Raw genomic sequence first — 27594 nt, forward strand, 5'->3', positions numbered from 1 at the left:
TGTCATGCATAGTCCCTCTATATAACCTATAGTCTCTTATAATGCTCCATCGCTTAAAAGGTCAAATGGATTAGTCCTATCTAGAAATATCCTTTTAGTTAAACGATTTCTTTGATTTTTAAGAAGACCCAAATGCTTCTGACTATGTCTAAATTTATTGTGTTAAGTGTGTTATAGATTTCGTTTAGTGAATTTTACTAAACTAATGATAGGGGCATGTCATAGTTACTGGAAAAAATTCTAAGTGTATTAAAAGAGTACCTTACGTTTATTATTTTGTTTCTAATTACCACAATAAAGTATGAAATTTCTACGAGAGACTGTGTAGATACTTAAGTGTTTACTGTCTGGATAATAATTTAAGAGAAGTCAGTTTTTCAAAGTAGGTGCCGAATAAGTCGATTAATACCCAAGTTGTTTTTAGAAGACATTAAGGGTAAAGATAGCTTCTAGTTACTGGGCCTTAATATATTTGGGTATATTGGTATTTGTACACAATCCAGGTAAATATAACATTGGGTGTACTTGGGGTGCTGACAGGCTTTTTTGGTATATACATGTACAACACTTATGTTAATATAATGCTGCAATGCACATTAGAGTAACCCAAGATTAACCACTTTTTCACAGTTTTATCTCTATGACCTTTTTAGATGGTTGATGATTGATTTTGGTTTTTTTTGTTTTGCCATGTTATACTCGTTAGAAATCTATTTGCTTATTAGCTTGTAAAAAATATATTAATTTAAACTAGTTTATAGGAATCTTCAGCAAAATATAAATATTTTAGAAATGTCAGTCATACCATATTTATGTAAAAAACATATTTTCGTAAAAAACATACTGGGCAACTACCAATAAAATCATTTCAGAGGCTTTGTGCAAATTTACCAGAAATTTCTAGATTTCTACTAATTGATCTTTTAGGGAAATCTTTAAGGTACTTTCAATACTATTTTAACGTTTATTCTACCGAAATTGTTACGAACTTAGTGTAAATAAGCCCTTCTTCTTTGTTTTTTTTTTGTTTATATTTTATCTGATATTATTACTAAAGTGAGAAATCCCGATCACGCGGTGATCCTTATCATATGGTGGACATCTAAAACAAGACAAGATTTCATTTTGCGCATTAACGTTAGACCGTGTATTTTCTAATAATTATTAGATATCATACTATTAACTGACAAATATATATAAACGAATGCAGAAACTATACTTGAAATATATATTTTCTAAGCGTGTACAATGGCTTAATCTGATTGAATTGGTGTTTTATTATTATTATTCAACGGCAGAACATTTTCTTAACTTTTTATATCGATGAATATATACTTTCAATATTTCATCTTAAAAGCAACTCTCGCTCCTACCACGCAAATTCAAAGTGATCTGTAAAAAATGGCATTTTATGTTAATTCTAAAAAAAAAAGATCTGCCCAATTTTTTTAAATTATTTGATGCCTGATAGATTTTCTTATATTCAACGAAGAACCTTTTCCTATGGTTTAAATTTTATAAATCGATTAATGTAATAGTTTCACAACATCCCTTCTGATACAAAATTTGTTCTTTTATCATGATTTCACACATGCTATGAATTTTATTGTCCTTCTGCTGAATTTGGTAGTAGAAATTGAAATGTTTCATCAAGCAGTTAAATTTTCAAAACTAAGCGTTTCCAAATTTAGATCCTAAAAAATTATATAAATGTATCATAAAATATAAATCGTTCGTAGATGCTTAATCAATGTGAATTTAAAAACAGAACATACCATTTGTAAGATTAAATGCTAGCGACTGGCTTATCGTCAATATATTTAAGGCACCATTAGTATCACTATATACTCCGGCTAGAAACCGAGAGTCATCTGTTGTTAAAACCAGTTGAAAGCCTTGTGTTCTGCAATGGAATTCTCGAAAATTTTCATAACATATATTATGTCGCTAATTTGAAGGATAAGATTAAATAGTGATCTTCTTACATGTGTTTTGTATTTGCACTCGAAATCAATAAAATTGGAATAACTCATAGGTATTTTTTCCAGGTGTACCAAGTGTCAAATGTCAGACTGAAGACTGAAATGAAAATCGGTTGTTCTCATTTAGCATTCCGTTTCTTAACGTTCTTTTGCCAATGGAGAAATTAAACTACATTCCTTTTTTTATTTTTGAATTTTTGTCCGTTCGTTTATAACAAGAGTAATCAAGGGAACCAAGGTTATAGTGGTAATAAAAAAGAATGTAACCCAGGGACAAAGACCAGACATGGAAAACAGACATACACAACAAAGAACATAAAGTAACTAAAATCATACATACAAAGTAACAAAATGAGCAACTCGGACTCCACTAAAAACTGGGAGCATGGACCAGGTGCACCGGTAGAGTACGCGTCCTCTGCTTTTCTAGAGACACCCGCCGAGTTGCTCATAAAAAGTCAAGTCCGCGGTAGACAAACGAGGAAAGGAAAACCATGACCCGTTGAATAAATAAGTTTTCATGGTTTAAATGGATGCACCATAACGATCCACGAGTTCAAGCTGACGACCATAAAACTTCTGTAGTGATGACTTCAATCTTGTAGTAACATAACCCTGTCCCAGAAGCCTATTTGTTAGAGTGCTAGCGCGATACAAAATGTATGCGTAGTTTCGGCAAGCTCTGGCATAATTATGAGTTGTGATATGAACACTCCATACGCAGGTGCTGAAGGGATGTTACCACAGATGAAAGGAAAGTTGACAATTCTGAATGAAATGTCATCACGTTTGTCGTATGGTCAATAGTTTCCCTTTATCATCAATTTCTAAGTATAGGTCAATATATGTGGCTGACTATGTCACAAATATTAAGGCATTTGTAAGCTCCAAAACACGGATTCTTCCTCCTATATTGAGTATTTCTAAGACAGGTCTTAAAGATTATTTGTTTACCCTGATAAATGTTCTTAAATCCAGAACAAATTGAAATTGTCATTTAACGAAATAATTAAAGCATGTCCATAACTATTAACATAAAATGTTTGCTTATCTCATACTTCGGATATCATGATGAAAAATGGCAACTTAGTTGCAAACTTATGACTAAGGGTATAAAATATACCTCGTAAAACATCTTGCATTATTGATTCCAGCGGAATACACTTGATTTACTTCACAAATGTTATTTGTTTCCATTATTGTATTTTCCAAATTTACTTCGAATCGACCGAACTCAACCTAATGTAAAAATAATATAAGTGAACATATTATTGTGCATTGTTATAAGGTTCAATATATATTTTTAAACACACTATTGTAAGCTTTTGAGCATTTCCATCATCATATATTTGCTTTTGCACACGTACGTGAATTGTAATTGTTTTCCCTTTTTCAAAGACATTAAAGAAATGCCTCATTTGTTCTTCTACAGTATTTAACATGTGCAATTACATTAACATTTGTCAGCTGTTCATTAAATACCATCTTTATTGCCTTATCATTTAAATCTTAATCGCCTATGGCTCCCGATCAGACTGTGCTTCATTTCATAAAGCTCACAAAAAAAAACGCATGTGCAAGTCAGTGCCATTGGTTTGTTTAGTACTTACATCATGTACATGTAAGTAAGTGTTTTGTGAAACAGTCGCCTGATCGGATGATGCTGGTTTAAAAGAATTAACAAAGCAATGCCTTTAAATGATTACTGAGAGCCAACATTCACAGATACATGTTTGTTTTTTATTCTTTTGAACCAGTTCATTAAACATATGTCACATATGTCTCTTGCTTCGTAATTGGATAATCATTTATCTTCTTTTCTCTCTAAAATGCTACATATTCCAACATTTTGTGATAATTTAGAAAGGCTCCGCGTATGCATTTACGGCGTACATCGTAGTAATTCCGAATCGAGAGCCGATGTTTGAAACTAACCATCTGCAAACTTTGAAATATATAACGGAAAGAAATTCTACCAATACGATGTGTTAAAGTAAAATTGCAACGCAATTAGCTCAACGGATGTATTCATTCTTTATGTTTTTTTTTTTAATTCTATGATAGTTTGATCGTAAGATATTTGTTATGCTATGTTGTTACACTTGATTTTATGTGGAATATACATTGTTTGCCGTGTTACGTCTGTCGATTTATGGATGAAAAACTGATATTAAAAACGTAATAACATGTTCAATTTGAAAAACAATTAAATCACGCAAAATCAATGCAAACAAATGACAGGGAAAAGATTTAAAAACAGAAAATAATTGAAAAAAAAATCAACCAATTAAGTGTGCAACCTTAAATGTCCTTAGAAATGTTTGTATTTGTTCTTCATATGTTCGTTTATGTTTTATTTTTACAGTGAAGCATATATTTATATAAAATCTAGAATTTTAAACGATTCGTGTACTTACAATTACTCCATGGAAACAGGAAACTGGTATTTCGTCAAGTTGTGCATAACTGAAATATTCTGCAGATCTATTTCCACAATGCAAACCTTTCATTTGAAGTAAATCTATTACATCGACATGTTCTCCTTGTTTGATTTCCAAGATATCCTCCGGTTCCATAACTTTAAGTCATATTTATTTCAATATATTTTATGTTAGATATGAATAGTGTAAGATTTATACAATAAAATATAATTTTGTGTTGCTTTAAGAGACTGTCTATAAGAAAACCATGCAAGATCGTCCAAAATGACTTCAGCAATTACTAATAAATTTTAAAATATTTTTTTCGTAAAATCCAAGATGGCCGACATATGTCCGCCATTATGTTTTCTGAGGGTTTACTAGGAAAATGATAATTTTCAGGTAAAAAACATGTTAAATTTAAAGTTTAAGTTTTAAATATATGATGAATGAACTTAATTTACTAAATAAACTATAATAAGCTTTTTCTAAAACAAGAGGTAGATTGTTATAATCAGTGACTAAAAATCTATAAATAGGTTTTAAAATTTGGAAATTTGCCAAATTTTAAAAATTCTTTATTTTAATCACATTTTAACTTCTTCTAATTGCCGAAGTAAAGTTTTTGCATTTGTTTTTTTATGGAAACATGGTGATGGACCCTAGTAGTAAAAGAAACAAGGGCTTCGGCTGGGAATTTATCAAATGACTATTTCATAGCACGATGGAGTTGGCATGGTGGGGGTGAAAATTGCTAGGAATCAAAATCATTCCGGTGTTCATCATTGATCCTTTACCTTATTTAAAGTTTTGCAAATTCATACTTTATGCTAATAACATAAGTAACTCCTATGTACTGACATATAATAGCAAAACATAAGCTGGAGAGGGGTGGGGTCAAACACCGATCGCGAGTACCTAATTTAGGTATTCTGCCTGCATCTTTTAGCCGAAAAGAAATAATCATGCATAAATGTATATATCTACCACAAAATAAAAAGCATTCATCATCATTAAGAATATTTTCCACATAAAGGCACTAATATAGAGTACATCCATAAAACTGATAATGAATCTTTAACAATATCATGTGTATCATTTAAGGGGAGATAATTTCTTTAGAATGGATTTTAGAAATATAGCAGATTTGACAACTTACGAAACTTCTTTATAATTAAAATATCATGCCAATATCTTTCTGAGAAGAGAGATTCACTTTTAATTTCCATAACATGACATACATGTACATGTACATTTGTGTAATACTGTTTGACAGTCTTTCATGTACATATATATGCAACTGTAACTTTTACATGTATGTGCATATATGCAATATATAACTGTCAAACACATGAACATTTTGTGCATTTATATTTTTTACAAGGTTGGTAATGTTTTGTCCAGTTTGTTCCAAAATTCTCATCATAAGTTTCAAAATTCAAAGTCTGTATCTATCCATTCTGTTCTTTTTCAATTGGAGGCTCTTAGCTAGTCAACCCTTTCTACTCCCTCACACTCTCCTAGATGACTCATTTGCCTGCGATAGAAATGGACAAGCTCGTTATTCTACATGTTTGTTTAAAAAATCTATTTCTCGTTTAATTGGCATCTTTTGAATTTTGAGCAACGCCCTTTAATAAAGAAATCATATTACTCAGAAGTGAATGATAGACGGGGAACAGAAATTCCATTCCTCCATCACCTTCTTGCATTCCTTCACACTTGTAATTCAAAATCATTTCCTTACGAATGACATGTTTAAGATAATTAAAATCATTAAGGATTTAATTCACTTCGAAAAAAAAATTAATTAATATGGACATTTATATGTCCAACGTATCTACTTGTAAATTTGTATCAACAAAAAGAAAATTGAAAAAAAATAAAATAAAATAACACATTAAACAAGCAAACAAAACCTAAACAAAACATTTGAATGTAAATATTGATTTATTCTACACAGAAAAATAAACATACATGCACTGCTACACTTTATAAGCAACTCCGTATATAAATATCATAGTTATTCAACATTTTACAAAGTAATTTTATGAATATGTTTTAATAATTTTTGTCTTACTTGCAAGAAACAAAGGCAGGGAACAAGCTTTGCAAGGGCCTAGCAGCCAAAAGTACTGAAAATTATATTGGCCCATAAAGGAAAAAAAATGACAGTCTGTGTTGGACTGAGAGCTAAATTTTTGAATGGTTAAGCAGTGTTTCATAACAATGCACGATCTCCACTACTCCAGCATTATTTCCCATAATTACGTCGATATTTGTACAAGATGAAGTTAGATACAGATCCTTCCGTTATACAGATAATCAAGTACGAGTTTATCATCGTACTTAAGCCGTGTAAGTTTTATTATTTCGTAGATTATGTATATTTTCCAAACAAACAAACGAGGAACAGAATGTAGGGGATGGGAACATCTAATTTTCGAATTGCCAAAGTCGGATCACAGTAATCTCGTCCAAAATATTGCTTTTATATCAAATATTGTTTTTCAACTTTAAATGATATATCTCTGAATTGAATCTTTGAGTTGACTCGCTTTAATGTACACATTGCATAAAGATTTGAATAGGACATATATAACGTGAAAAACTGCTTAAAATTTCGAATTTTCACGAAAAATACCTCTTTTTCAAGTGCATGAACAGTAATGAAAATGTAAAAATCCCAGCTCTACATTTTACAAATTGGTAATTTAAAGCATCAGTGATCTTTTAAAAGTAACTAAAGTCAATTTTAAGCGTTACTTCGGCTATGACATACTTCCAAGTTACCCATATCAAAACAGAAGGAAAAAATCCTACAATATTCACTTACTTGGCAGCGTACCAATTTTCAAACTATAAAACTGACTTTCTTTAACTTTAAAGGGCTTTGTTTTTACACTTTTTCAAAATAATTTTGTATTTAACCTTCAAACACTTTCATTTTTTAACAATTAAAAAAGTCTAAATGTAATCATGAAAAATGGTGGAAAATAAAAAAAATAAATTATGTAAATACTCCAAAATGACTGTTACTATTAATAGAACAATGTTTGACAAGAATAATTATCATTTTTGGGAATCTTAACTTAATACCTTCCAAACCCAACACAAATTTTCAGTCAATGCAAAAATGATTTTTGGTCAAAAAATGAAATATGCATGGTTTTCTCCAAGACTGCCACTTAATTAAATGTAGTTTATATATAACGACTACTAGTATGCCATTGTATAGAATCACTAGATTAAACAAATTTGAGGAACATAATCTCTTACTAAAGATATTCTGAGGCAATAATGCTAAAACAATGACCCATGTGACCAAACTACAAAAGATATATCGCCTGGGGGGAATTCCTGCTGACAATTTCGGAGGAATCACCAGACCAAACAAAGGGAAATGAAGACGTTGATGGATGAAAAGGGGAAGATTGTAACGCATACATGGCATTGCTGTTTACACAAAAAAAGAAAATCAAACAAAACAAAGGTAAGTAACAATTTAAGTAGCTGTCCGCCTAAGAATCATGCAAATTAGAAAAAAAAAGTGATACATTGAGTATTATATATATTTTTTTTTAATTTTTTGTGACTAATTATGTGGTAAAACTGTGGAGATTTTTCAAATTTGATCAACACATATGAATCTTAATTGGTCACACTGTAGTATTGAATGTCTGGGGTATTCCAGTTTTCATAATGCATTCCTTTATAACATTATTAATCATTTCATGCAATATTTTTTTTTTAAAATCATAAACTTATAGAGGAATTTTTACTCTACAAAATGTCAAGAAAATTAAATATGTAGCCTGGTCCAGATTTTAAGTTAATCTTTGTTTTAAGTTAGCACAATGAGTACTATGGATCAAGAAAGATAACTCTTGTTTACCGAACAACTGTTGCCATATGACTTCAAAACAATGTCAGTTCTATTCAAAATGAATGATAAATCACTTCAATGTTATGATAATTATATTTAGTTAACATTTACCACTTTAATCAATTTTGAATTATAAAATCATTAATTTTGTATTATTTTCTTATTCACCTCGAAACTCCTATGTTTACAATTTGACACTTCCTGGTTTCGAGAAAACTGACGTCTGCCAGCCTTGCATTTGTATTCATTATGAATTGATATCATTTTACCGCTTTTACACTACCACTTGTACTACGATTTTATGTTTTTATAAGGATATTTTACAATTTGGTCTTAGAAAAGTTATACTCTTGAGTGACTTGACAATGTCAAAGACACAGGTATCGAAATGTCAGATCAAATTCAGCATTGCAGTTTTTCGAACTACAATTTCGAATTATGTACGTTGTATTCTTGGTACCCTACTGAAAAATGTCTTATCAGAATTTATGATTGCAATAAAAGTATTGTAAATCATTTAAAAAAATGAACTTGAGTGTTGGAAGTGCTGCAAGGGGATTCAAACCTAGTCAGCAAACCATATCAACAGAGACAGATTTGTTGTGCCTGCGAGTTGGACTCTATACTATTAACCATGCATTAACTTTATGTGCACACAACCGTGCAAATCTTGGTATCGACTTCAGACAAGGGAAGCTATGCAGTCACCCCTCTCATAGCGGTAAAGGGAAAATATTCAGGGGATTATCGGTTCATCAGAGTCGATGGCTGCTGTAAGAACATGGAATTTTTGTTCCTGTAGGAAGTGGTAATTTTATGACAATTATATTTTTAACAAACTTGAAATATATATATATATATATTCATGAACTTGATTATGTTGATTGATGCATTTGTGCTTGTTACTGTTTATGCATCTAGTTGTGCTGTTCAGGACAAAGTTACGTAAAATGCAGGTGAAAATATGTACCAAATAAGGACAGTCTTTTTCCTTTTTAAACATGATAATATCACATATCTCTCGAAGAAGTAAGACAATTTGGTGGACTACAAATAGAATGTCTTTGACAAATATGCATGAATAGCTATCAACAAATTTGTATTGAATAGTTGGTCATATACGTCTCTACCAAGGACGATGATTGTGATTTACCGTCTATGTACTGGATTCCTAAACTTCACAAGAATCCATACAAACAACGTTTCATAGCTGGATTTGCAAAATGTACCACTAAACCTCTTTCAAAACTTTTAACTTCTATACTCACAACTGTCAAAAAGGGTCTACAGTCCTACCACAACACTTGTTACTCCCGTAGTGGTATTAATTCAATGTGGATCCTGAAAAATTCAAAAGATCTTTTGGAGACAATCAGTTCAAGACTATTATCTGAATATAATAGCATTAAAACCTATGATTTTTCAATACTGTATACTTCTATTCCCCATACTCAGTTAAAATCCCGACTTAAAAACATTATACATCGTTCTGTTTTCCAAAAAAGATGGTACACCTAGATACAAATATATAGTTCTTGGTAGAGATTCCTCATACTTTGTAAGAAATAATTCCAAATCATCTTCCAAATATACATAGGAAGATGTTTACAAAATGCTGGAATTTTTAATCGACAACATATTTGTCCAGTGTGGTGGACGTGTTTTTCAACAAACGGTGGGCATTCCAATGGGAACAAATTGTGCTCCTTTACTAGCTGATCTATTCCTTCACTCTTATGAGGCTGACTTTATAGCTGATCTGATCACAAAGAAAGAATATTGTTTGGCTAGATCCTTCAATCTCAGTTTCAGCTATATAGATGACGTGTATCTTTAAACAATCCTAATTTCGGGGATTTGATACATCGCATCTACCCAAAAGAACTTGAGATAAAAGATACTACAGACACTGTGAAGTCATCCCCATATCTTGACCTACACTTAGAAATCGATGGTAAAGGAAAACTATTGACCAAACTTAACGACAAACGATGACTTTTCATTCAGGATTGTCAACTTTTCTTTCATCTGTGGCAACATCCCTTCGACTCCTGCGTATGGAGTGTTCATATCACAACTCATACGCTATGCTAGAGCTTGCCGAAACTACGCAGACTTTTTGTATCGGGCTAGAACTCTAACAAATAGGCTTCTGGAACAGGGTTATGTTGCTACAAGATTGAAGTCATCACTACAGAAGTTTTATGGTCGTCATCATGAACTCGTGGATCGTTATGGTGTATCCATCAGCACCATGAAAACTGATTTATTCAACGGGTCATAGTTTTCCTTTCCTCGTTTGTCTACCCCGGACTTGACTTTTTATGAGCAACTCGGTGGGTGTTTCTAGAAAAGCAGAGGACGCTTACCCTACCGGTGCACCTGGTCCATGCTCCCAGTTTTAGTGGAGTCCGAGTTGCTCATTTACTTTTGTTACTTTGTATGTATGATTTTAGTTACCTTATGTTCTTTGTTGTGTATGTCTGTTTTCCATGTCTGGTCTTTGTACCTGGATTACATTCTTTGGATTACCGCTATAACCTTGGTTCCCTTGATTACTCTTTATAATCGTGTAAGCATATTATTTGCATTAGAAGTAACAAGGATTTTAATAGCATTACTTGTAATTTACATTTATATAGAAAAACAGTTTTTACCTCTATTTTCACAGGAATTTGCTACCAAAGCTACCTGAAGTTTCCTAAACAAGAAAATAATGATTTTGAAGACAGAACACAAGGTAAAGGGGCTATGTAAAGACTTGATAGGAGGTGAAGGTCTCTTACTGTGTAGCTAGGCCAAATATAATGGTACGATTGTTTAAAATTCCATTCTCAAAAGCCCAGAATATGGAAAATTCATTATGTAAATCAAAGAATAAATATGATGTGCTCCTATTAAATTGAATTGAGTCTGTCGCAACTTATTTGTCATAATTGAATAATGTGTTTGCATTTTATTTCCTCTACAAACTAAACTAAAATGACAACATGCTCCCCCAGAAACTGGATTGATCGGCCAGAAATTAGATGTGGGGATAAATAATTATAGACTCGAGAGAACTTTAGAAGTTACGAGAGAACCATTTAAGGTGGACAAGGCTGACAGAGCTCAGAAGAGAATAGCATGCAAGTGTTCTGAAAAAAGTTTTGATTTGACAGTCTGTCCTAATTTTCACCACAAAATTGGTGCCAGAAGGTCGCATGTGAAGGAAAACCTTTACTCTGCAGTAAATCAATCGGTCGCTTATCAAGTAAAAACAGACTTAAAAAATTGGTTAAGATATAAATGTGTGATGTTAGAAGTTTAGAATCTACCCTTGTTTACAACTCAAGATAATATAATTTCATAAACCTTGGGCTTGCCAAGATTCAAGACATTTACTGCTTATTTTCCAATAAAATAACTTTTAAATTGTTTCTATTAATATTCTCTTTTGCTGTTTAAGAATTTATAGTTTTACATGGCTTTATTCTCGACAGATTGGCCACTTTTTTCTCGTATTATTAATCTTCAACAATTATCTTTATCTGCAACATTGGCATATTCGGATTGCCAAAGAACGTATGGAAAACTTGCATAAATTATTTTTATAACAATGACATCTCTTCAACCTTTAGAAAAAATAAAGTATCTATTTGATACGTGCATACAAGAATATCGTGCACATTTGACGAAATTGGGGGGAAAAAGATTTAGACTGTCAAAACATTTTCGACAGCTGACGATGCAATATCAATAAAGTAAATGTTAAATTTGGATTATCACTATGACAATGGTTATAATTATTATCTACGTATTCTGAAATTAATTAGCAGTCCTCGGTTTTATATGCAATGTTTTGTCGTACTTGGTTTTATTTTGTCAGTTAGGAATTGTTTATATTTTTTTACCTGCCTATACAAAATATCAACCTTTGGGCAATGCACGCTTTATGAACAACTAAGTTTGTTTTGCTAGCATAATTTGGTTCTAAATTATAATCAATATAATTTCTAAGCGATGAAAGGTTTGGCCCTTCATTAAAGCCTTATTTAGTTTGCAATTATTTGAAATGCGGACTGCGCACCGATCTACTTTGCACTACCAAATTAAATTAAATATGGATTAACAACACTGTAAAAGAAACAAATCATGCATGTATTAATATCAATCATTATTACATTCAGATAATACGGACTTAACACAGTACATCACCTGTTGTACACGAGTTGCCGCTCCAAATATAGAATTCACCATGTTTGTAGCAGTAACAAAACCCATCCCTGCACACTGAATAATCTGCACCAACGAAGTCTTGACATTGTGTATTTGTGGCACATGCATTACTAGTGTTGGTAGTTACTTCACCTAGAAAAGAAATGTTCATTAGGAAAATTTATAGTTCATATTAGAAGTTTTGTAATTGTCGATTTCTTAATCAATTGGGAACACCGATTAAAACGAGTTAATTGATAACAATATGTACACATTTATATAACCTATCTATCATTCAAAATAAATTGATTGTCTGATTGATTATTTTAGTAATGTGTCTAATGTGTCAAATATGGATTTTTCTAAAGATATTCCAACTATTTTATTGTGCCATTGTTATGATCATGTATATATTTGTTATTATTGTTCGCGAACGTTTTATTTTTTAATATGACGTCTATGCACGCTATCGTGTGATAGCGACCATATGAAATACAAGAAAACATTCCTAGATGGCATTAATATTTGGAAGACATGCAGTCTTTTGTTTTCACAAACATATTGCCGGTATTTCATCAAAATTATCATTGCCCCCATCATAAAATGTAATGTCACTTACTGTTTTTCGAAATGATTTTTTTTAATTTTTGATCATTTTATGTTAATATTAGTTATATTTCCCTACCGCCTCCGATGCGAAATCCAAAAACAAGAAGTTCTACCAAATTTAATAGAGGGAATGAAGCCTGGGTATTAAGCAGTTTTGAATGCCATACCCTTGAATTTGTCGGTAAATAATTTATGATCGAAATCTGGTCAGACAAATTAGAATATATGGCCTGTGAATATTCGAGCTGACTTACGTCAAAGAAGACACACACAACAAAGAACATGAACAAACCAAAATAAATTACACAAAAAAAATAAATAATATAAATAAATAAAAGTAAATGAGCAACCCGGACTCAAACTTGAGGCATAGGCCAGGCCCAATGGCAGAGGAAGCGTCCTCTGTTTTTGCTTGAAACACCCACTGAGTTGCTCATAAAATTTTACATCCGGGAAAACGAAAGAGAAACAAACAATGTCACAGTGCACAAATTAGAATTCATGGTGCAGAGTGATTCACCATAACGATCCAAGAGTTCATGAAGACGACAATAAAGCTTCTGTGGAGATGAATAACAACAGAACTATGTCCCAGAATATTAATTGTAAGAGGTCTAGCACGGTAGGAAAATTCGGCATTGTTTCTGCAAGCTCTGGCAAAATGTATGAGTTATGATAAGCTTGATAAGCAGGTGCTGAATGAATTTGTCCACAGATAAAGAGTCGACTAATAATACGGAATGTAAGTGTAGGTGAATATACGAAGCAGTCTTCATAGTATCTTTACTTGTCTTTATCTAACGTTCTTGAAGTTAGTTGCGATGTATTGAATCCCCAAAAAACTAGGATTGTTTGAAGATGATTTGTCATCTTCATAGCAAGAAGTGTAATTAAAGAATATAGCTTAACAATGTTCCTGTTATTTTTTTATTTATTCTAGATTAGCGATAAAGTTAGCCTCATTGGAGTAATGGAATTTGTCAGCGAGTAGCAAATTTGTTTCAAATATAATACCTTCTGTTGAAAAGCATGCCCTAATGACTGTTATTGTTACAATTTTGTTCGTACTGGGAGAAAACGGAAGGTTAAACAAGCGCATGTGGTGCATTTTCTAAGTCAACATTTTGATGTAATGTGGGCGTCAACGTTGTAGTTAAATACATCATTCGAATACTTTTCGTACGTTAAAAGGTTTCAATTGCAGCTTGTAATTGTTATTTCTAAACTTAGTTGTTTTCGAAACAGAAATTGTTTGTTAGTTGTGCTGCCAAATTTTCAATCAAATTTATCTTTTAAACTGTTTGCTTGGTGCAATTCGTATTGGTAATGTTGCCTAAGATCCATTTGTATACAATATATCAAAACTATGCAGATAAACTCCCTTTGTAAACAAACAACTTTTGAAGCTTCATACCTGAATTTGAACCAGAAAAGGTGTAGATTCGGACACTAATAGCTACAGGCTGGAACTTTTCCAGGTTTGTATTGTTATGTAAATGACTGTTGTAGGATTAAAAACTGGGTTTTATAAAATTTCTGAAATATGTATGTACATATGCTTTGAGTTTTTTTTCATAAGAGTTTCTACTATTGCACAGGACTACTGATCTGGTTCAGTTTTTCAACAGAATATTTAACAGTCAAGTATGACAATGCGAATATGTCTATCGCTTGCGACCATTATTCTTTCGACTCTTCCCAATTCCATAAACTACCAACATGTGTGTCATTTATCTTTGCTTGCTAATCGTTTTTTCAACACAAACGTTATTCTTCTCATATCAACACAGATTCTTATATACGAACTAATATGAGGAAGGTAAAATCTTGAACGCTTCCAGATGAATATACATTCAAACACGTTTAATCTGTTATAATTAATAATCAAAATGGTAAAATTTGTCATGTTATATGGTTTTATTGTCCTAATACTTCCTTCTATATAGACTTACAATTTCTATTTTTAAATTTTACTGAATGTTGCTAGCGTGCTTTTGTTCGTGGAGTAGCAATTTTCTTTGTTATATGGGTATGTCAAACCACGAAATTTGGTTCCCAAAGAATAGTAGATTCCCATTGATGTGTGTACTGAAAACTTCAAAACTACGAACAAGTGTTCCTTCCGCGAAAATTGGGTATAATTACATTAAAGTACTTTCACAGTATTTGAAAAAAATGATTAGCGTTATATAGTGTTAAACATCAATTTTGCTTGCGCTATTCCTCGCGGTCTTTTTGACCATCGCGAAATTATCGGCAATTATGTATATCGCAAAAATAGGTAACAAGAAACACAAATCAAAATGTAGTTATTAAAAAAAAGCATTCATTCACAAATTATAATTATAAATATGTCATTCATGTAAGAGTAAATTGAAACGAAACCAACCTCCATAAACTAACGATGTAATATGGAATAGTTCACTATGAATTTGATATAGATGCACTACATGCTTTGATATTTTAAACAAACTGTCCAAAACAAAGCCATTACTGTTGATCTCTGTCTCCTTAGGTTCAACTACTTTTGCTTTGACATTCAATATGTGAAATACTTGTTTCTAAGTACATAACCTTAGCGTGATATTTTGAATTCCACATAGTAATTCATTTAACTTAAATTCAATCATATAGTACACTTTCAACAACAGTTTTTTATTTGAATTTTATTCTCTCAAATTTTAAGAAGAAAGCATATGATTAATGTCTGCATTTCCCATTTTAAATCTTTTTATCTCATCTCTACTCGTCATCCTCATTTCTTCCATTATTTTTTCCGGGCACGCCACATTCACTGATACTTCAAATGACGAGATTCAATAAGGTTTTTTCAGATAACTCATTGTTTCTATTTTCTTTAATTCTTGATTTGAATTAGAATAATTTAAATCAATGTCTCCATTCTCCCCACACAGTCTTTTTGCTCAACAGCATTCGTCATTTCCGTATGAAATAAAATGGCAAATAGTATAATTCTAATACAAATGCCAATTATAACACAAAATTCATTCTTGCATCTTGCATCTAATTAACTAAATTATTTTGAAATGAATGATTTGTTTGTTGGTTTAACGTCCGAGCAGCAATATTTCAGCTATATTCAGACGATGAACATGAAATGGATGATAAAATGAACATGAAATAATGATGAAATGAACAAAAGGATGGGACACAAGGATAACAGGTCGACAAATTTTGATTGCCATTAGAATAAGGGGGGATGGGTAAGGAAGGGCAATTTAGCCTCCTGTGGCGGAGCGCAAAGGTTCCTACTCCTATCGAATACCACAGCAGGGTTCTTTAACGTGCGAGGAACGTGGCATCTTTCCCAACACTGTGCACAACTATGCTTAGCGGTCAGGTTTTCCGTATTATAGGCTGACAACCCCAGCATGAAACACGCCATGGGTAACCCATTCCACCACCTGGGGCACACATCCCAGTTGCTCTGTAGGCAGAGCGCCTAGCCCCGACTAGGTTCCTGTGCACTATTAAGTCGCCTTTTACGACAAGCTTAGCGCTGCTGCAGGCCTGTTCTTTTGAAACCCGGGCCTGCACGGGGCTGAAATGAATGAAAACAATGAGTGAAATTTTAACATCAAAAGACAATGTTTTTAAATAATATCCCCAAACGTCCAAGGAATAAAACTTAATTCGAATACATTATTTCGTACCCCAGTTTCCTTTTCCATACGTAATATATATTTGAAGCTTATGCCATGTGATTCTGTTTTGTGTTGAAGTTATTGTGCTAATCAAATTGTAGTAAACTACAAATAGAATAATTGAAATTTCATTTACCTTGGGTTTTAGGAATTTGAAATATAAAGATGACTGCTGAAATAATCCACAAACTAATCATAATGGTGACCTAAAAAGCATTCCTAAAATGATTCTGGATAGGATTACAATTTGCTTGGGTATTTGTAATGCGTATATTAATTATGTATAATGTATTACAAATCAGTGTTTAATATTAATTTTTGTTTTAGCATCAACAGAGCAGCTGCAATATAGAAATTTATGTTTTTGAATTCGTTAAGTTGAATTTATAGGTAATTACTGTCCAGGAAGAACCATCTTTGATTTTTTGTCACGTAAAATGAATTCTTTGTGTAAATAAATATTGGTTTTCAAATATGCTTTATTGTGTAATATGTTTTCCACAGTGACAAGATTTAAAAGGGGAATGGTTGTGGTCACGCAAAAGAATTAAAACCACTGTACCTTTTGAGTCTATTTAAAAAGGTAATAAAGGAAACAAAGATTCTAGCCGAAATCAAAAAAATTTAATCCAGGGACAAAGACCAGACATGGAAAACAGACAAACACAACAAAGAACATAAAGTAACGAGGACTCCACTAAAACTGGGAGCATGGTCCAGGTACAACTGTAGGGAAAGCATCCTCTGGTTTTCCAGAACACCCGCCGACTTGCTCAAAAAATTTCAAATCCAGGGTAAACGAAAGAGAAAAGGAAAACTATGTTATAGAACAGAACCATTATATTTTTGTTTGGTGTGTGTGGGGGGGGGGGGTTACTAGGTTTATAAGCTTAACCCGTACAGCTCTTGAAAGGTAAAAATTCCATATTGCACCATATACTATCCCTCTATTCCCCTTTTCCTATTGTCCCCATTCCATTCATTATTGAAATTTCCCATTCCGAATTGAAAAAATCCCCATTTCTCTTATATTATTCCCATTGCACTTTTGTTGATCAATTATTCAAATTGTAAATTGAATTTTGTATTTTAATATTCCTCATCTTTCAAACTTTTATTTTCATCCAATGTATGTTTAACTTCAATAAACACTTGCTAATTAATTCCCCTACCATCATACCCAATCCTCGTCTCCCTATTCTACATTAACCATAATCCATATGTCATGGATTCGGAAGTTTTCCAAAAACAAGTACTGCATATTCGTTCAAATTGTTTTGACAATCCCATTGATCATATACACATCAAGTTTTAAGTTTAAAAATTTATGAAAATCAGTTGGTATTACAGTGGGACTATTTTGAAATCCTGTGCATCTATCACAGAAACGTAGAATCAAATTATTGTTGATATGCAACTAACATTCAATACATGTTTCAAAGGGATTTAAGGTTACAGACCACCAATTCAACCAATGAGCACTTGGAACGTACGCAAAAATAGTCCTACGCAGAAATTACCCCTGTTTCTCATAGTGCTGTGAAAAAAGTTCTCATCTCATTTAAAAAAATTTAAACAGTTTCTGAAAGGAAAAACATTTCTGTACATTTTATAGGTGCATTTTGCTTCTTGTGATGTGAAGCCTAATCTCCATAATGATTTCTAAATATACCCCTATCTTGCGAAAACACTGGGATTTCCCATGCTATTTATAGACACTTCACTTCCGGTAACCAGTACTGCACTGCAAGTCTGCTAACCCCACATGCCATTCTGAGGATTGTGAGCTGACATATGTAGAATCATGCTGATATATAGTCCTCTGCAGGTTAAAGTTAAGGTAAAGTCCAGAGAAGCCATTGAATATTGTGAAATTAGCATAGAAGCCTATGGGAAGTGGAATTAGTGGTTTTTAGCCTTAACCATTCAAAGGTAAAGAGCGTATAAGTAATGCTGTTAATGGTTTCAGTTTTAATGTTAAATGTCTCCATTCTTGATAATACAAAGTCGGTATTTTGTTGTTATTTTACGCTATATATTGCTTAAATTAACTACTTTAACATTATTTTGTGTTATTTAACGATTATGTATTTGATTGTATTAAATTTGCACTTTTTGGAAGACATAACTGTTTTTTGCCAGTAAACTGGCTTTCTCGAGGCCAGCTTACTGCTAAAACCTATATACGGGGCCAGCTTACGGCACCTATTTTTTGTTCATGCACAACAAGCCCGTAAGCTGCACTATGTACCTCGTGACCCCAAAACGTTAGTGGGATGAACTGGACCGAGATATATCATTCATTGACGTCATATATAAGAAATGAACGGATCAGCTGGACCTAATTTAAGTTGTTTATATTTAAATAATCGTGTTGTTGGATCTGATGTCCATGCGCTCATGATGAGTACAGAAGAGAAAGGGGAAAATCCCACACCATGTGTTTGAAGTTTAAGATGTTATTATAATTGTGATAAGTCTTATTCGAAGGAAATATCCTGCAGTAAAGAAACGTCTGTTTATTATCATAAAGCGTGTGCCGATCACGTTGGTGCTGATATGGACTTGTAATATATACATGTATCCGTAATGAATCCAGTGACGGATTCTTGAATTCAGTTTTACTCAGCAAGATATAACATTTCACCAATATGGTGAAACAAAATGTGAATAGCAGAATGAAAGTTTATTGATAGTCATGCCTCAAGGTAAGCAAAACTGTTACATGTGCAAGGTCAAGATCTAGGACATTCATTGTATACACAAAAAGTCAGTTAAAATGAGATTGAACAAAATTAGATACTGTTTACAACACTTAAACAATATTGATCTCAACTTCTGAGACAGTGGGATTAGCAAACAGAAGGGGTACATTGTACACAGGGCTGTCACTTTAAATGTGGAATATACTAGAAACATTATTGATCCAAGAAGAAATTGACCATTTAGAATTATTGAAATAAAAGCATCATATGTAGAGTGTGGTATGGAAAAAAATATAATAGGTTGGTATGAGCGTCTTGACATTGAAGCTTAGCCATAGTCATTTGATAATCAACGGTAATTTGACATTATATTGGTGAAAAATGGACAAAATTTTCAAAAATCCCCGCACGTTAATGAACCCTACTGTGGTATTCTCCTGGAGTAGGAACCATAGGGCTCCGCCAAAGAAGGCTAAATTGCCTGACCCTACCCACCTCTCCCTATTTCCAGTGGCAATCAAAATTTGTTGACCCCATTATCCTTGTCTCCCATCTCATTTTTCATTTTATTTCATGTTCATTTTATCGTCCACCTCATGTTCATCACCTAAATATAACTGAAATATTGCTGCTCGGGCGTTAAACTCCAACAATCAATCAATCAATCAGTCAAAAATCGTAAGCATATACTGTAGTTTATCATACATGTATGTGCATGTACATGTATGACTTGTGGATCTCACACAACCGAACCTTACAGGAATTTTGTTAGCTGTTAGTCTATAATCAATGAATGTTGGTACATTTGTAGCAATTGTGGATAGAGCCAGTCTGACTTCGGGATACATGTAATGTTCAAAATGTACCTGACCGACAAACTTGTCAGGGTATGTTCTGCATTGCAAATGTAGCCCCATATTCTTTGGGGTTTTTTTACATTTTATCGATACATGTATTTTATTTACATGTAATTCCTTTTTACCTTTTAAAAGTGGCTTTTGTTTATTCATACAATATTCTTATTTACAATGTACATTTAATTTGAGCCACTTCACAACATATATGTTATTTCAAACCTAAAGTAGGAAGTACACAATGTGAATATATATGTACATGTAATAAAGATTCTGTGAAAATTCATACATATTCTATTCAGTGGTGTAGAAGGACTGACACCCCTATCATTAAGTACATAAACATGTACCCCCCCCCCCTCCCCACTCTGCAATCCAGGACTTGTTATTGCTAGAACATGTTTAAAATTGGTCCTTGAACCTGGGATTTATAAGTAACATTTAAGTAGCACTCCAGATATGATTCAATCAGTTGTGATTCATTTATTGGAAAGCCTACATATTTTTTTTGGATACAATTGTATTGTGTTTGTTTTAATATGTTTAAAAGTAAACAGAAATTAATATGTGGCTCTTCATATCACCCTTGTCTTTAGGAAATAAAAGTCATAAAGAGTGTACTGTAGAATTCAAAATTAAGGGAGTTTACTCTGTAAGCAGGTGCAGGTCCAACGACTGGCGTGCTGGGTGTACACCCCCCCCCCTTAAATTGATAAGAAAAAAATTTTCACCACAAGTTTCACCACACAATATCTTTGCCTTGCTTTGCATGGCATTAAATTCAATTAACGCCCCCACTAAACTCAAATCCTGGATCAGCCCCTGGTAAGTGACACTAAAATACAACAGAAGCTGTTGGATTTTCAATGTGAATTATCTTTACGATCAAACAGATTGGAATGAATGCTTATATAATTTATCATATAGACCTATTAAGTAACATAATAACAAAAAAAATGTGTAGCCTTTTTTAGGATGTACAATGTATCAGGTTTTACAGAATTTGCATGATTCTTACAAAGACTACTACTTAAGACCTTTCTGGAACTTTTTATCTCATAATTTTTGACTTTATAAGTTGACAATTAATTTTGACTGATAGTACTGGCTACAATGGGGAGCTAGGTAAAGATTTACGCCTATTGACTGGTTTCATTATACATGTATTCAGTTTCGTAGTTTTAATTGGATATGCGCTTTGAAGATATGTGACAGACAATTATTATTATAAATACAGTGCTTTCATTAAGAGCTGGTACCCGGTACTTTTACCCGGCTACGGTAGCGTCTGGCAGAATAAAATAAAAGAAAAAAAATCATGAGGAAAACTCTAGTAAATAGATATCTGAGATCGTTCTGTCTGTAGGTACCAGCATCGTATTGCATATCCCTAAGCGGGTGTACGTCAAAACATGGATGCTATAAAAATATAGTGCATTTTCTTTCTGCCTCTCGACAAACTAGTGTTTTGTCAAAAGATATGAACAATGACTTATAAAATAGAGCAAACATCACACTGTAAGATGAAGAACTTTTTTAAAAGAAAATCTAACATAATATCATAAAAATGTTCCACTGAAAAGGTTGGTTTGGTGAGTGCAAAACGAAAGTGAAAGTAGGGTTGGCTATTTGTAGTTCAAGACTACTTTTCTGTCCGATCTTCATGGACTCACCCTATTTTCTTTGCGGGAAATTATTTTTTCACATGTCCTTAGAAATGCTACATAAGTGAAAGTTTTATTGAATCAATTTACATATTTTTTTAAAAATCCTAAAAATATGCACTTCACTATAGAAGTCTATGGGAAAATTAATACGGTACTGAGACCTGTAGGCTATGTCTCCAAAATCGCGATCTTTAGTTTTTATTATTGTTTATACTGGTGTCTACGTCGAGGTCTGCGTCGGAATCTAATCGGTAAAGCGCTTTAACATAGGACGATATAAAGTAGTATCCATTTGTGGAAAACATGTGGTGACTTAACCACCGATCATTTTTTGCCGAACAAAAAGCTTAACACAAGTAAAGATTCTATGAAAACGTGTAAAAAAATGCCGTTCGTAGTTGGAATTGCCCCATTTAAAATTCGGATATATCCGATAAAATTTGGTGTGTACGATAAAATTAGGATACACAGCGTATTTAAATTCGAGGTTGTTCCCATTTCAACTCGAACTTGTTCCTAATTAAATTCGACGTTGTTCTCGGTTAAATTCGGTGATGTTCCAGTAAAATTTTCACTAATTTTCTTTAAAATGTGTCATAAATTTCTTTTGAAACCTAAATTTTTCAGTAGTGTAGGTGGCGCCTTTCGTAAAGAGAAAATGCTAGTAAAATTTGAACGTGAACAGGCTAACGTGAGTAATAAATTAGCGTACAATCAAAAAAAAGAAGGATTTTTATCATATATGATAACATTAATTAATTATTGAAAATAAATAAAAAGTAATAAGTAAAAAATACATTATAACGGGTATTTGTAATTTCAGCTCCTCATTTTTAAACATACGATTGTAAAAAAATATTTAACCATCTTTACGAAAATGCTCAACAAAAACATAATAGTCTGGCTATAAGGAATAATGTATTAATTCAGGACTTCAGTCCCAATAATAAAAAAACGATAAACAAAAAACGAAAAAACACTCTATCTTAAGTCAGTGGTCACAACAAAATGTGAATTATTTACATGTGAACGAAATAATAAATTGATAGCCGGATCTAAATTACATTTCGAACATGAAGATTACATGCGTTGTCGCGCTAGGTATATCGCCACTTGTACAGGAAGTTAATATCAGACATCACCCCAGACATCGTATGTATGCGCCATCTATATAAAGACACCCACCAAATTTAAAACCAATTCATCAGTTGTGAGCCCTAGAAGTGAAAATTTAAAAAGGTGAACAGTGAAAAAGGCTCACAGAACAGGATATCGGAGATAATCCAAAATCACTTACAACGTATGCCCTTTGTAGGTAAAGCCTAACACCAAATTTAAAAGCCCCGTGCAGGTCCGGGTGTCAAAAGAACAGGCATACAGCAGCGATAAGCTTGTCGTAAAAGACGATTAAATAGTGCTCAGAAACCTAGCCGGGGGCTAGGCGCTCTGCCTACAGAGCAACTGGGATGCGTGCCCCAGGTGGTGGAATGGGTACCCCTGGCGTGTTACATGCTGGGGTTGTGAGGCTGTAATACGGAAAACCTGACCGCAAACCATAGTGGTGCACCGTGTTGGGAAAGATGCCACGTTCATCGCACGTTAAAGAACCCTGCTGCGGTATTCGATAGGAGTAGGAACCATTGAGTAGGCTAAATTGCCCGACCCTACCCATCCCTCCCTTTTCCTAATGGCAATCTAAATTTGTCGACCCTTCTGCCCTTGTGTCCCATCCAATTTTTATTTCATCATCATTTCGTGTTCATTTTATCATCCATTTCATGTTCATCGTCTGAATATAACTGATATATTGCTGCTCGGACTTTACATCCCAACAATCAATCAATCCAAATTAAAAATCATTCAAGCCATATTGGGAGTTGACGATGTTCGGCCTGCCGAAATGACAGACAGACGGACGAGTTGTCCACTTGTTAAATGGGGGTATAAATTGCACAAACGGTCGTTTACAATTAAATTGATTTCTATCGATGCAAGCAGGCTAATAACAGATAATGTTATTGTGTGTATTTTAAAAAATATATATATCAAAATTGTTTTTTATTTTCATTTTGATTCTTAAAATTATTTACATTTATTTAAAAATATATATATTTAAGTAAACACTTTGTTGTTATAATAAATTTCATTTATATTTCGTGAATTCAGTATGCCTTCGTTTGATTTAAAAAAAAAATATACTGTAACAGTTCATTTTGAATACATGTAATCAATTTATCAGGTAATTGTAGACAAAAACTTGCCAGCGACAACATGGATGAACTACCTCCGAATTCTGTTTACAGTCAACTTGCAATATAAACTGACTGAAGTACATGCACATTGTATATATCCATAAAAGTTTTATTTTACCTAATTCCAAAAGAAAATTTTCGTAGAATTAAAAGCTCCAGTAAACACCCATTAACTATGCCCGTATTCTATGTCGTATACATGTACTTGTTTTTTGATACAGTTTTTTTATAAAGTCATTAAATAAAAGATTGCAAACTGTGAAATGCGTTTGCAAATAATGGAAGTTGCTAGCTGACACTGTGCACAGATAAAAGAAGTCGCACGTGCTACCACACCAATCGATTCACTTTCGCGATAAATGCAAGATGTTTATTAAACTCTCAATTTCCAAATTAATTCTATTAATCGCATTTAATTACATCGGCTTTGTTTATTCTAAACACTCACACGTTTCACGCACTATAAATTACATTCTAAAGTGTTAGAAGAGCGTTCCCTAGGCGAGCATGCAGAACAAAAACCATGGTACATGGAAACCACTAAAAGAATAAAAGTATCACACACTTATTAGTAAGAATGTCTTGTGTCAAATATTGATCTACTTTTCTCTAAGAATTGTTATAATATACTGTATACCGAATAAACCAGTGATATGTGAAAGACTTCATTTATTTAAAGCATTGCAAAATCAGGGGGAGGGTCATTTTACACTAAAAAGGGGGGTGTCCGATCCAGATTTGTTTCACTCTTCGGTACGTTGACTTACTTTAGCGTGTTTAATACTCTCAGACCCGCATAGGGTACATTTGTATGAGAGTGAGCCAGGAAATCAACACAGCCGCTTGGCTGTTACATGTAGTAGGACATATTTGCCTGAGTTCTTCGGTAAGGTTTCACGGAAGCTGGCCCTGCCAATATCTACTAATCAAGATCTCCGTACGGGGTGCTCATTACAGACCAAAAAATGTATACATGTCAAGTCTATAAAAACATATGGTATTAACGGCTTGTTTTATTAAAAAACACGATTCTTACCAAACGCCCATCATTTTGCTTTAAATAGATTAAATTCTCAATTATAAAGGGGATAAACACACTTAAATAAACATTAACAGTACCTACATGTGGATATATGTAATAACAAAATTATGTAACTTATGTGACATGGTTTTAATAATCTAAGTTTGAAGATTTATTTAAATGAGGAAAAAAATAAATGTATCCCCTACATCATTATTAACCTAGACCCCGCTTATTGGGTATTACATTTTGAAACCTATACAATATTTCGAATTTGCCTGTAAACATGTATTGTATTTACGGACATGTAGATGTAATCGGATTGTGCGCTGTTTATATCATCCATAAAACCATAACAAGGGCCATTCTCGATTATTTTTTGTGTTCATATATCAAGTGTTTTATAAATATTTTTTAAAACATTTTTTTTCTGATCTTGGGTTTTGTATACCCCGCCAGCCGAAGTAGCGAGGTATCATGCGAATCAGATAACTGGTTTGAAAGTATGCATAGTATTTTAAGTGCCATGCAATACAGGGTAAGTTCAATATGCAATCAATTCAGTTCCATTTTTGAAGAGTTGGTGCATATTCCCGAAGACACCGATAAATATGCATGCAATTGAGATATAGGTACATGTAGGTATGCAAATGATTAGCGGTTGAAATGCCATCAAGTATTTGTAGTGGAATAAGCAGGAACGCAGCAGCAGGAACGGTTGGTATCGGGCCAATATTTTTTGTTTGAACCGCCGTATATATGCTCTTTTCGCTGTATAATCTAGGTTTCAGCACTAAGCCACACCTCTATATATATAGGTATACAATACATTATCATTCAAATGTGTACACGCAAATAATATTGATATTTACAAGTCAGAAAAATAACAATCACCCTTAAATGTCACACTGACAATATTGTAACATGTTTAGCTATTTAAGTCCAAATTCGCATTTTGAAAAGACTGATTACATTGTACATCGATTTTTGAGACTCACAATCTTACAAAATATTGGTGACTCTGAAATGCTATAATAGTATCTAAAATGTATCCCCAGGTAACAATATATATGACCACCAAAGACTGCCTTTTTACCCCTTAAAATATAATTATTTTTGTTTCGGCAAGGATTTATATTTAACTCCTTGGTTTCGGAATAATCTATTCTACGCTACATTTTTAAAAAAATCTTGATTCACTACCAGTGGAACGGTTTCAATCTGCAGGCACGAATCCAAGGACGGGTGTACCGGATGTACGCTCCTCCATCTAAAAATTATTTTTTTTCCGTTTGTATATCATATCTGTATTTTTCATAAATATTACCTCCAGATATTGGGTTTATACAAAACTAGAAGTACCAAAATAATATAATTTGAAAAATGTTGACGCGAAATGAAATTATGATCAATTAAGGCCTGAATGACCTTTGTCGCCATTTTTTAATCTTGTGTATATATTATCAGAAGTATGAACAATACTAAAAAATGAAATAAAAAAATAACATACATGTACAACAAACAAATAGGCTTGGATAGGTTTTTTCGGCAATTGGGGAAGGGGTACACAAGTTTCTTTCCTGCAATCTAGACAGTTAATGTCATAATATTTAAGTGGGTAGAACTCCTACCACAGTATTTAACTCATCAAAAAGTAATTAAGGGATTGGCTATGATAACTGTTATTGAAACCATTCAGGAATTTGTGAAAAATATGTGATAGTGTGATTTTGATATTATATTATTCTGTGTCAAATATTAATCACAATCCAAGTTTAGATACATGTACATCTAGAATAGTTATTAATTTATTTAGAGTTGATATAAACGATTACTGTTGATTCCAGTCTGGCCATGGACAAACATTTATTACCACAGCATTAATGTGAATTAAACATATCTGACCCGTTTTAGTACAAAAAATAGTTTTTTGATTACTTGAAGTATGTTAAACGACCCACGGAAAACAGTGGCATAACGACTGTTTGAATTTTCGAGATATACACTTAGATTTATGCACGTACGCAGAATATACGAAACAATGCGAAGTGCATTAGGCCGTTAATTACATGTATATCACACTGTCAGTGCAAGGTGTTTACATTTATTTTACAAAACCGTATCCACAGACCCCTTGTGAATTCTCTTGACAGTCGTGTGTAATGCATAGCCGACCGTAAGTAGGTAATCAGGGCCCAGGGGCGAAGTCATTAATTAATGATTAAGATATTCCTTTTTTGTGTCATGGTTATATAAATACATCTAGGGAAATAATTTATTATCTAAACAAATATTCTATCGAATTATTATGTTGACAACTAACACAAAATTGAGCT

At 32.9% G+C, this 27594-nt stretch overlaps 1 protein-coding gene and 1 long non-coding RNA gene across 10 annotated transcripts in view; one reads left to right on the top strand and one right to left on the bottom strand.

Moving 5' to 3' along the window:
* Positions 1-1702: 1702 nt before the first annotated feature.
* LOC148617101 (uncharacterized) lies at positions 1703-17094 on the bottom strand. The gene is made up of 5 exons (XM_088584425.1): positions 16896-17094; positions 12486-12638; positions 4400-4560; positions 3106-3221; positions 1703-1903 (listed from the first exon to the last, which is right to left on the bottom strand). Exons 1-5 carry the CDS (start codon positions 16954-16956, stop codon positions 1759-1761), a joined length of 636 nt encoding a protein of 211 aa, XP_088440551.1. The 5' UTR covers positions 16957-17094; the 3' UTR covers positions 1703-1758.
* The window catches only part of LOC148617102 (uncharacterized), a 37877-nt gene continuing 18776 nt past the window's right edge, over positions 8494-27594 (top strand). For 4 of the 9 annotated variants that reach the window (XR_015922413.1, XR_015922401.1, XR_015922400.1 and 1 more), the window contains exons 1-2: positions 8494-9096; positions 10960-11028. This is a non-coding gene — a long non-coding RNA (uncharacterized LOC148617102). Of the gene's footprint in view, positions 9097-10959; positions 11029-18488; positions 18692-18804; positions 19468-19488; positions 19765-27594 lie in introns of those variants that run through there. The other 5 variants (XR_015922404.1, XR_015922409.1, XR_015922403.1 and 2 more) reach the window with 5 other exon arrangements.

The sequence above is a fragment of the Perna viridis genome, chromosome 5, assembly GCF_037379345.1.
Source record: "Perna viridis isolate PV_CMFRI_1.1 ecotype Kerala chromosome 5, ASM3737934v1, whole genome shotgun sequence".
In the NCBI taxonomy this organism is placed as follows: Eukaryota; Metazoa; Mollusca; class Bivalvia; order Mytilida; family Mytilidae; genus Perna; species Perna viridis.